The 12,560-nt window shown below is 42.4% G+C and overlaps 1 protein-coding gene across 7 annotated transcripts in view; it reads right to left on the bottom strand.

Annotated features, from left to right (window-relative positions):
* PRR5L (proline rich 5 like) overlaps positions 1–12,560 on the bottom strand; it is an 86,546-nt gene that overhangs the window by 40,001 nt on the left and 33,985 nt on the right. For all 7 annotated transcript variants that reach the window (XM_073347995.2, XM_073348001.2, XM_073347993.2 and 4 more), the window contains 3 exons: positions 10,260–10,562; positions 9,059–9,139; positions 3,674–3,722 (listed from right to left, as the gene is read on the bottom strand). In XM_073347995.2, the coding sequence (XP_073204096.1) occupies positions 3,674–3,722; positions 9,059–9,139; positions 10,260–10,429 (300 nt within the window). In that variant the 5' untranslated portion in view covers positions 10,430–10,562. The remainder of the gene's footprint in view (positions 1–3,673; positions 3,723–9,058; positions 9,140–10,259; positions 10,563–12,560) is intronic.

Raw genomic sequence — 12,560 nt, 5'->3', positions numbered from 1 at the left:
CTTAAAAGGACAATGTGCATCTCTCTCTCTCACACACACAGGGTGTGTGTCTCTGTCTGCCATGCTGTCTCCCCTCTCCCCATTTGTGCTGTCTTATAGAGTGTGCGGCTACATTAACAACAGCTCACCCGAACGCTAGTTCATCTTTTAGCAGTAAGACATTCCCTGGGAAATATCCCACCCTCTTCCACCCTCTAACTTCACCACCTCAACCAAGCTTCACAATCATCATTGCTGTGTACAGTATTAAATTGTTTAAAACTTATACTGTCTCTGTGTGTGTGTGTATATATATATAAATAAAATAGTTTTTAGTCTGGTGAAAAAAATTTCCATGGAACCTACCCCTCCCCCGCCCCCATTTACATTAATTCTTATGGGGAAATTGGAGTCGCTTAAAATCATTTAGCTTAAAGTCAAATTTTTCAGGAATATAACTACAACGTTAAGCGAGGAGTTACCGTAATTGTCCTGCTTGCACTAGAGTATTTAAAATTGCACACATCATCTTGAGGGGAAAACAGATCTATCCTTGGGATAGAGGATGGCGGGTTGTACATTTTAACCTCATAGACGTTAAGAGCAGAAGGACCATCATGATCATCTAGTCTGACCTCCTGCACATCACATGCCACAGAATCTCCCACCCACACCTGTAACAGGCCCATAACCCCCGGCTGAGTTACTGAGGTCCTCAAATCTTAATTTAAAGGCTTCAAGTTACAGAGAATTCACCATTTACTCTTGTTTAAACCAGTAAGTGACCCATGCAAAGGAAGGTGGAAAACAAAAAAAGAGAACTTTAGAGAACCTAGTAAGAAAAGAGTTCTTCTCTGATAGAGAAATATCAACAAGATAGTTTGGTTAGTAACACACACAGACTGCCCCATTCCACTGCCTTGCTATTTCCTGAACAGAGATCAATGGAAAGGTGTGTCAACTTTTTATAGTCAATGATGTGCACTGTAAGTTAATTTCACAAACACACCAGGGAAAGATAAACTGCTTCCTTCTTTAGTCTACATCTCATATTGCTTGTCCTCTTATGGAATGCCTGCACTGAAGCTTTTTTGCATCAGCGTGAGCCAGACTGGGGCAAATCACATTTTTAGCACTTGACTATACTAGAGGTAAAACTCTGGTCCTGTTGACTTCAATGACAAAACATTCATCATGTTTGGACTGGTTCCGCTGCATGAATGTAGTTACACCAGTGCAACCCCCACCCACCTCCCAAGAAGCTAAAATTAACTCAAGTGTAGATTAGCCCTTGCACTGCCAGCTCTTTGGAGCATGGACCATCACGTCTTCTGTATTTGTACAATGCTGAGCATATATGGATCCCAATCCTGATCCTGATTGTGGTCTGTGGGGCCAGTAATATAATATCATTACTCTACTGTTCTATCAAAGTGATATATTTTACTATTCTATCCGAGTCCCAGTGTTACAGATTGACAACTTTGGTGAAAGAACCCCCATATTATCCACAAAACAAGGCAAGGTTTCACTTACTAATATGACTTGACCCTGAACTGGCGGCCCAGCCAATACGGATGAGAGGGGATTTTAGTCTATCTGGCCTATTCTATCATTGGCTGTACTGTGGAGAGGTCGAGCAAGCATCAGTTTGTATCACAGGTATCCATTTGGCCTAGACAGCATTTGAATCTATGACCAATGATTCTAGCCATCAAGTCCTCCAGGACTTTTCTAAATGTAAGCACATCTTATTCAGAGTTAAAAAACAAAACTTGCCTCTTTCAGTATAGTCCAGAACATGGAACATTCAGAGACAATCAGTGCTTATATACTAGCACTTTATATTGCTCCTTCTAGCATGCATTGCTTCACACTTGTTTTTGTTCAGTCTCATGCCTCATAGGTTATGTCCACACTGTGATCAAAAACCTGCAGCACTGAATCTCAGAGCCCGGGTTAGCTGATTCAGAGGGCTTAGACTGTGGGCCTATAAAATTGCAGTGTACAGGTTTGGGTGGGACCACTGGTTCTCACAGCCTGGGCTCCCAAACGCCAACCATGCAATTTTATAGCCCTCCGAGCCCAAGTCAGTTCACCTTGGCCAGCCATGGCCATGACACAGGTCTTTTATCGCAGTTGTAGACGTACCCTAAGTATACGTTTTGTCTTGTGTTGAACTTTTTTTATCAGCCCCGTCCGTAATATCTGACCATCTGTGTAGGCCCTTCTGGAGTCCTTCACAAATCTAAACAAATATAATGGTTTGAAATGTTTAAAAAAAAACCCCAACCTCAAAGCCAGTTACAGTAATAGTGGACTTCCACTCAGACCAAACTCTTTGTAATAGGGACTCACTACACTACTGTCTCACTGCTGCTCACTGACTCTTGGCTCACATTCTAGGAAATGGCTCACATTCTAGGAAATGTCCTACCATTAAGTGAAGCAAAAGCTTTCTCCTTCCAATAAATGAGTTTTGAAGACAGGGTCTGAAGAGGTGAAACATAGCTGCCCACAACACGGGAGTTTATTTTTCACTCAACAGCACGGTTTTTAAGTCATGCAATCTAATACTGAAAGGAAACACCATCAGTCAGTTTTTTTTTTTTACTACTGACACAGTACACAAGCAACTTCAGCCACCTCAGGAAGTGGTGCAATTTTTTCTTCTCTTTTACTGGTAGAGAATAAAACCAACACGGAAATCCCTGTTGTTCTCAGCAGTCCTGCTCTTTTTTAAATAGCACCACTGAATGATTGCAGTACTGAAACCATCAGCATGCCCCTGCACTCATCTCAAACACACTTTCATGTGGTTATGTCTGACCACAGATGATGACATTATTAGTTAAAGGCTGTTACATGTATGCAGATTTGTGACTAATTACCTCTTCTCCAGGCTTTAGATTTTTGCTTCTCCACAAACTGGAATTACGTTTCTGGGATCCCAAGATAGTGATCAGACTAAATTCCTGCTGATAGGGTAGGGTTTTTCCCCCCCTCTAGAGGGGGAAACTTTCATCCACTATTTCTAAATATTTGGGGGTTTTTTAAAGTTACGCTCTGAGAAACTGAGCATCTGTATTGGAAACATAGGAATTACCATACCACATTAGTTTATCCAGTCCATGCTTTGCACTTATCTCAAGGGATTCTCAAAGCATTTTATAAAAGGTGGGTATCAGCCCTAGTTTACAGAGGGGAAGTGATTTACTCAAAGCCATACATCAAGTTATTGACAGAACCAGGAGTAGATCACTTTTTTTCCTGGAACCAGTTCCACCCTTGCCCCACAGTCCTGTGCTCTAACCGCTAAAGACCCCTGCCAACCCAAGGCAAAAAGAAACATCAGTGCACCCAGTTCTCTATTAGATTTCTCAAGAGAGGCATTTCCTTCCTGATCGAAGCAGGTGATCACATCACACACTGAGGCATGGGAGCTGGCCATCTTTATTTTACCATGCATAACAACAAATATTATTGAACATCAGACAATGCAGCCCTTAGTAAAAAAAATCCAAATCCTGTATTTGATTCCATGAACCTGCGTGGCAGAGAACACTGAATGCAGGCTACCTACTTGTAAGAAGTGATTCTATTTATTTTTCTACATATGAAAAAGTTTTCAAAAGAAAACTAAAACAAAGAAAACAGAGCAATGTTTAGTTATCTGTTAAGGAACACGTCTAACCTGGAAATAATCTGTGATGAAGGATCCAAGTTCACTTTTCAGCAAACGTCTGAAAAGAAATGGAACATGCATTATAAACTGGTTACAGGTCATTTCTCACAAGAAAGGGTGTCATTCGCTATGGGGCGGAGGCAGTTGCCCCCTCAGTGTGGATTTATCCCTCCCACCCCCAGACTTTACATAGGTCTATGGCACACCATTATGTCTTCCACTTTTTGTCCTCCCCCGCTCCCCCTTTCCCGGACCTTGCAGGGTATAATATAATCACATATAATGTTCTATATTCTGACACAAATTTGCCTCCCACAGAATTTTTCTGAAATAACTCCTCCGCTTGTACATAAATTTACACTGTTATCACCTCCATAGTCATACCAAAGACATCCTGATATGTGTAAGTGGAACACCATGAAGAAAGGAGTGTGTGATTCTGGTCAAAGCTAGATTCCCTTCATGTCTCTGCATGCCTCCTATAATGCCAATGGAGGTTATGTACAGACTAAGGAGGAATCCATCCTCATCCCTAAAGTCCTGTATACAAAGGCCTTACAACTAGAGGTGGCTGAAAAAATATGGCTCCCTACCCCACGAAAGTTTTTTTTTTAAAACAATAAGCCGTTTTCATTGTAGTCAACATTTTACCTGTTTTGTTTTAAACCACTTGACAAAATTTCTAGCAAAAATTTGTTTCAATTCAAATTTAGGGGATTTCCTCCCGCCCACAGTCTTCATTTGGAGAATGGAGGGTACAGGGGAAGTAAAGTGAGAGAAAGTTGTTATCCTCCCTTTAAAAAAAAAACCCCACAATATTTCCAGTTTGGGGGGGAAGTTATTAAAACTGAGATAACGTTGTTGGGGTTTTTATAAGTGCTAAATTTTTTGACTAAATAGATTTTCAAACCAAACATGGGGGAGGGGTTGCAGCATGTCCAGGAAATTAGTACTGTAATGCCTATTTTACAGATGGGGATACTGAGGCACCAAGAGGAGACTATGCACAAGGTAAGAACATAAGAATGGCCATATTGGGTTAGACCAATGGGCCATTGAGTCCAGTATCCTGTCTTCTGATAGTGGCCAATGCCAGGTGCTTCCGAGGGAATGAACAGAACAGGACAATGACCGAGTGATCCAGCCCATGTCATCCAGTCCCAGCGTCTGGCAGTCAGAGGTTTAGAGACACCCACAGCACGGGTTGTGTCCCTGACCATCTTAGCTAATAGCCATTGATGAACCTATCCTCCATACGCTTATCCTTTTTTTAACTCAGTTATACTTTTGGCCTTTACAGCATGCCCTGGTAATGAGTTCCATAGGCTGACTATGCATTGTGTGAAGAAATACTTCCTTATGCTAGTTTTAAACCTGCTACCTATTAATTTCACTGGATGACCTCTGGTTTGTGTGTTATGGGAAGGATAAATAACACTTCCTTATTCACTTTCTCCACACCATTCATGAGAGGTCATATAGAAAGTCTCTAGTGGAACTAATATTTGAGTTAGGGAGATGTTTGACTCCCAGGTTCATGTTCAAAGCACGAGACAATATTACCACTATTTTTGCAGTCTTCAGAAAAAGTCGATTTTCATGATAAAATATTTCTTACATAAAATTATCTTTTGGTGCTGCAATCCTCTGAGGACGTATAAAGGTCTCTACATAGGAACATACATATTATGTGTAGCTATTTCCCCTTAGATCTCTGCATATATGTACACAAACGGGGGCCTTTTGGACTATAACAAAGGTCTATACAGTTTTCAGCATATGTACCTATCTCTCACTAATGCAAAACGGATGTGGGGGGTACAGAGGGATATGCTATATGGGCTCAATGATGGGGAGAAAACACCACCATAATGCTGCATCAGGAGCAACTGGAACAGGACTGTATTTTGTCAGCCAGTTTAATTTGGCAAGTTCAGGCATTTTGCAAGAGTAATTGCATTGCACATCACTAAAATTAAACATCCCTGTTTACCAGCAGAAACTTTCCTTAGAGGGTGGACAGAGCTGGAATAGGAGAGACTCAGATTCACTGTTAAGTTCTTTCTCTGGGGGACAGCAACTATAAGAAGGTTAGTCTTTTGGGGCCTGATTTTCAGAAGTGCTCTGAAACTGGCTTCCGCCAGATCACCGATGTGAAAAAAAACCAGGATATTTAGTCAGTGGACGCTGAGTGAAGCTGAGGACTCAGAGAGTGAAGCACTGGTGAAAATTCCTTTCCCTTGCAACTGAAGGCTGTAGGCAGGGGTCCCAAATTGTGGTACAAGTAGCAGCGGTGGTACGTGAGGCTGGTGTTCCAGCCATTCACTTCACAACATTTTAAGAAGGTGAGACGTGAACCAATCCATTCTGGCACCTGCTGTGCTGGGGGAATTGTAACTGCCTCACACTAACACGTGAGCTATACTTAGATGGACCTAGCTACATACCTCAGCAGTGTGAAAAACTCACACCCTGAGCTCCATAGTTAAGCTGACCTCACCCCCAGAGTAGATGAGGCTCAAGAATTCTTCTGTTGACCTAACTACCGCCTCTCGGAGAAGTAGATTACTTACAGCTATGGAAAAACTCCTTCCATCTATACTATGGCACTATAGCTGCACACCTGCGGGACCTTAGCTTCTTTGCTATAGGGCCTGTAGTGTAGACATGGCCTAACGATGGCCAGCTCATTTCCTGCTTCCTGAAATTCCACCTCTCTGCAGCATTCTGACACCTTGGATGCGTCTGTGGTATGGAGGCTATATTGGCCTAGCTATGCCAGCATAGCATCGCAGCATAGATGCGGTCTATACCAACAGAAGGGTTTTTTCCATTGGCACAGGAACACTGCCTCCCCAAACAAAGATACTTACATCACGGGAAGCATCAACATAGCTGCATCTGCACTGGGACTAGGCTTGGTGTAACTATGTAGGTCAGGGATCTGGTTTCTACTATGTGGACCTAAGTATAGACCAAGCTTTCCTCTTGCTGAGCTCCTCACCTCTTCAGTACAGAAAAACAAAAAAGGAGCTAGTGAAGCTCTGTGGCAGCGATTCAGAGCAGAACGTTACCACTCTCTTGTCCCCTAGTCCCATCTTTGCTACCCAATTTAAAACCCTCTCATTTCTCCCCCATATCACGTAAACAAGCTCCGTGGAGAATCAGTGGGATGCTGTTAGTGTTTTTGTTTTTTCTTTTAAAAAACATCTTGCATTGGGCGAGTTCAGTGGGTAACATGAACCAAGTAATACAAACCAGGAAAACACACTGACTCAATCTCATGGCACGTAAGAACTAGCCAGGTGTCAGGCTAGTGTGCACATCTATTGACAGTTTGCCAGAAGAAAGATTTAGAATCACAGGTGCTGAGTACAGATCTGCGTGTGTGCAAATCCATATCCTTTGCTCCGTAGGTTGAAATTAATACACTACCTAATGAATTTGGGAGGCTATTTCTTTAAGAACTGACACTTTGAAATGTAACCAACACTGGGAGCACTCAGAACATTAAATTAAGGTAAGTGTGTTTATTTCATGATTGTGCTCCCAGCTCTAGAAGTGTCTCTCTGTCTGAAGGAACACACTGTGCATTTAACGGTAGTGGGAATATTTCTAAATTTCACCCAAAAAAATCCTGTTCTTTAACAAGCTCTTTACAGTCTGTATTAATTTCAGCAAGAGAAACCAAATGCACCACAGACTACACTATTTTGAAATCATTAAGACATTTATTTCTAAACTATATTTCTTCTTGTAGATCAAATTCAGCTCCCCTTATGGGGCACTAAATCTGGGGACTTCTGACCCCAGTGGCAGCACCTATAAGAGGTAATTAAAGGCATGGAAGCTACTGTTTTGTTACTCAGAGGATCTTAAACGTGGCTGAATAGAATTTTATGAAGCTTTGACCTTTGGGCTGAGATAAAGTGGGAAGAGTTTCATGGTCTTTAGGTTTTATTTTGAAAGTAGGGAAAGGGTTGGTTAGGCTGCAGAAAATAAGGGCTTCAGTTGGAACAGCCGTCTGAACTTAGTGTACAAGAGAACTGCAATAATGCCACATGGTTAATCTTTTATATAAAAGGTGTCAATTTCCCCTTCTGTGACAACATTCAAACTGAGTACATGTGTATGTAATGAGATAGATGATGGAAGGAAAAACACCACATACTAGCAATGTCTGTGGGTGTCAGCCCCAAGAAAGTATCTTTAACACGCGTCATTTGGTAAAAAGCCAACAGGAAATCAGTCTTTGTGAGGCTGGGACTCACCTACCCTACGGTCCTATCTACACTAGGAAATTCACCTGTTGCTGAAAACAGTTTTCAAGCTGCAGATCCCTCTGAACCAGTACTGAAGTCCATTTAACGTTCTCACGTAGACCAGACTGAAACACACTGGGGAAGTTTTCCCAGCCTAGCTACAATGGGGAAGTTTTCCTAACAATCTGAACACACTTTCAAACTAGTTTAGCAAAACTGATAGTAAAAACAGTTGGGAGTTGTATTGTAGGCCTGGATTCAAGCAGCCAGGGCCTTTTTCACTGAACTAGTTTTGAAGCTGCATTCAGCAGGATTTGAAATAAGAAAATTTCTCAATGCAGGAAAGGCCAGAAAGTGAAAGGGTGAATGGATTCTACCACAGAATCAAAGCAGAACCAAGATTCAATCTCACTGACTCAACAATATTGAAAATAGTTTGGTCTGCTCGCCATAAGAAAGTAAACCATTTTGCAGATTTGTTGCTGAAATCCGTTTCCAGCCAAGATTCGAGTAGCCTAAGGTAGAGTGGGTTTTTAAGTCACCCTTGACTGGGAGGTCTTAGTTGAATCAGCCCTGAGAACCATAAGCATTCAAACATCCATGAGATTTGCCTAAAAATCATGAGCTTTTAAAAATAACAAATGTTAGGCAAATAAAAAGAACCTTCTAATTTTGGACCATTAGGGTTCATATTTTCAAGCTTTTCTTCACCACCATTAGGGCTAGTAGCTTATTTATTTATTCATTTATTTCATGAAAGCAGAGTCTTCACTAATCACATGACTCGGGGATCTGGAGCTTTAGGAAAAACACCAAATATCATGTGGCTAGTGACAAAACTGTAAGAGTTGGCAACACTGCATTAGTATCCAACAAAGAAGATAAACTCCCGAAGAAGGAGAAAAAATCCCCTTTACCCAAATCAACGCAAAACCTGCTCTGATCAAAGCTACGTGCATCCATGCAGGCCAGAATAGCCGATTCCAAACCTTAGATACACATCTCCCACCCCCCCACGGGCAAAAGAAGAGGAAGTTGAACACAACCTTTTCCCTTCCCCCACAAAATTCCACCCCACCTCACCACCTGGTTGACACCAAAATGGCTCTTTGCACACAACTTGGCAACATACCTGATGTTTTCGTTGAGGGTGTAAAGTTCATTGTTTTGCAAGCCTCCCCCTTTGAACACATTTATCACTGCTGTTTGAACACTGCCAAAGAGAAATAAGACAGTACACCATCCATAAATAACACACGTCAGGATGATTTAACACACCAAGCAATGTGAGCTCGCTGACAACAGCTGAGTGGACATAATGGGGCGGGGAGGTTAACTGCACTTATATAATTCCACTTTTGCTACCCTGGAAATCACTGCTCTTGTTTGTCTATGTACTTCAGGGGAGACAAACGTACCTACAGTGACTAAAGGGAAAACCATTACACAAAATGCACAAAAGTTCTGGGCTGTGGCACATCCACATACTATACGTCTTACAATCATGGCCGTACCAGTGCTTCTGGATTCCTGCAGCGCCTAACCCACAGCACCCAGCCTTGCTCCCGGGGTAGATGACTAGCTAAACCAGTGCATCTGAAATATTTGTGGGTTCTTGTCCACATTGGAGTGAGTTCTGTAGACAGCACCAGTTCATCCAGACCAAGCTAGAGTCCTGGTTCAATGCATCACAGTCAATGCTTGTAAAATACTCAGAAAAAGCTGCTGTGTCCCCAAAAGATGCTGCCGGGTGTTCTAACCAACAACTTCTTGACTAGTGTAGACAAAAATCTTAAAAAGAGGTCTTTATACTGCTCAGGGTTTGACGACATCAACTTTCTATACATTGTGGGAAGGACTTGATTGTTAAATCAGGAATGCTAGAAGACGTCATCACAGATTCATGCCATCAGTAGACAACTTTATCAGCTGGTCACAGGAGCCTGATCAGGCAACATTAGGGGAAAGACATCATAATATGCAAAAAAATGTCCTTTCTGTGTGAGGAAATAGACATTCTGCTGACACTGTCATAAGTAGGTTCCCCTGAGCTAGTGTGTACAGTAGTTTAATTGTTAGTGGAGATGAACACAGTCTCTCAACAACATTAAAGAAAGGACAATTGAAGAAAGCTAGAACCAACCTGTATCAACAATGAGTCAGTTTCTCAATGCAGACAAAATCTGAGGAGCACCCAAAACTCATTCATCCTCACTAGCAGACTGATTAAGCTGAAAAAAAATCTGAAATACCTTGGATCAGTCCCTTGAGGTCAATACCTAGAGATCTTTACAAACAGAGCTACCTCAGGCCTGTTACTGGCAGGGCCTCACCTGTTCCACGCAGAGTTGGAGCTAAGCTGCAAAGCCTGTCGTGCTGCTTGAAAACGTGGCAAGTCACTGAGCACTGGGGAGCTCATGAAGCGAGGCCTCGGCCTTCGAAATGAACCCATTTTCTGGAATGGGACAGCAAAGGGTGGGGCTAGGGTGGAACCCCCAGTCATAGATTCAGATGGACTGAAAGGTGTCAAGGGGTCAGAAGTCTTCTCCTCTTGAAGATCAAACTAAGGAGGGTATGAATGTTGTGATCTCGCTGGCGTACACTGGGCCTCCTTCCTTCAAATCCAAGGGTTCAGCCTGTAAGAAAAGCAAAGAGTTGATTCGTAATTGCTGGGCCTAAACAAGCATGCACAGTATGAAATGCCTTAAAATAGGTGTTTTCCAAGATAGCATTCAGGAAACAAAATAGTTCTGAAGACTGGTGAAGAGAAGGAAGGGTGTAGGGCACAGGAGGGGAACAAGGAAACCTACATAACCCCTAATCCACCCCTCCCACAAGTTTACACTTAGGACAAGTGGCGGATAGCTCTTTAAAAGCAGCCCACCTTCCCATCCTGCCCCTGCAGCAGTACCTAACAGCAGCCAGCCATGGGAATAAGCCATGTGAATTTGGTAGCAACCCAATGGCCCAAGCATCTCTTCTCTCCTCCCTTTTAATTTAGCTCTGCTGCGAGAGCACAAGTGCCTAAATACTTCTGTGAGAGTCACTTCAACCTGGAGCCACTAGTGCATCCCTATGCCCATCCCAGGCAGCATGGAGGGGAAGACACAGAGAACAGTAGAAAGAAACAAGATGAAGATGAAGAGACAATGTCATCTGTAACTTTTCTGAGGCATGAGGACATGGTGGGGAGGAAGTGAAGGTTACTCAAACATCCATCCATTGCATGGGGCAAAACAAGGGGATCCTGCAAAAGTGGTTTCAGAATCAATGATGTATCAAAAGGAGGCCTGGAGTTTTTACTCCACACAGCCAGGTGCAACTGCTAGACCAAGTATAAAATGTAGAAGCACTTCCCTCCCAATTGTCATCTTCCAAGAGATAATTAAGTAGCCCTGGGTAAACTGCAGAAGGATCAGTGGTTAGGTGGAATTTGGATAAAGTCTCCAAAATTCGGACACTTAGCCAAAACTTTTGAAGCCTCTCTACTGCACCTCCTCCATATCTCCTTCTGTAGTATTTTGAGAGATGGTACTTTAGAAGTTTTCAAGCAGTTTAGGGGGGAAACAAACAGCTACGCCTAGCTAAGCTGCACAGATGGAAGGCAGGAACTTCTCTTTTCCACTGTGCCTCAACAGGATTGCAAAAGACGATAGAATCAGCCCGTGAAAATCCAATGTAGAAACACTGCACCAACACAACAAATTCCCATTGACTGGTCATTCCCCGAAGACATGAACCCATTTCTAGCAGTTTTCAAATTAACCCCTTCATAGGTGACAGCCACATTTTTTCCCTACCAAACTAGTCCTGTGTTAGGCTGACCTCACCTTCCCACCCCCACCCTTCATATCCATCTGCCAGGTTCTGACCTACTGTTCTAAGACTTGTTTGTCCACAGGAGCTTGTCTCAGACTTCAAGGAAGCCCCAGAATCTATGACAGCTAAAGAACCTGACTAACTTAGGCATGGTTGCTGTGACCCTCCTCACTATTGCTTTTTTTTTTTTTTTTTGCAGAGATGCCGTTTACTACAAGGTATCAGGACACTGTGTTATGACTACAGATTGGTGAATCAGCTTAAAGAAAATAACAAGACTTGAACCTCATTCTTGTTAAGCACCAAGAATGTTCTCAGTGCTGTACGAGACACTAATAAATAGTCATAAAAAGAAAAGGAGTACTTGTGGCACCTCAGAGACTAACAAATTTATTAGAGCATAAGCTTTCGTGAGCCAAGCTCTAATAAATTGGTTAGTCTCTAAGGTGCCACAAGTACTCCTTTTCTTTTTACGGATACAGACTAACACGGCTGCTACTCTGAAACCTAATAAATAGTCATCACCCCAAAGAACTTAAAGTCTAAATGCCTCTGTCCAAAGCTTCACCCAGATCCTTTGTACAGGTTCAATACAGTTTGGATAAGAGCTCTGTGGCACATGCAGCAGTGATGTTCCAATTCATTTTTTTTTCTCGGCACTGCACCTTTAAATGATGCAAAACCCCAGGTAATCTGCTGCAAAATGAGCCTAAATTCTACACAGATGCTCAATGGTTCTTTGGGGTGGTAGACTGGAGATTCTGCATCCACTTCATTTCAATTAAAAATATGGAGGTTTTATAAGTTAAGGATGA

This window comes from Lepidochelys kempii, chromosome 6 (assembly GCF_965140285.1).
Source record: "Lepidochelys kempii isolate rLepKem1 chromosome 6, rLepKem1.hap1, whole genome shotgun sequence".
Lineage (NCBI taxonomy): Eukaryota > Metazoa > Chordata > Testudines > Cheloniidae > Lepidochelys > Lepidochelys kempii.
Note: the sequence above shows the minus strand (reverse complement) of the source record. Positions and strands in the feature narration are given on the sequence as shown.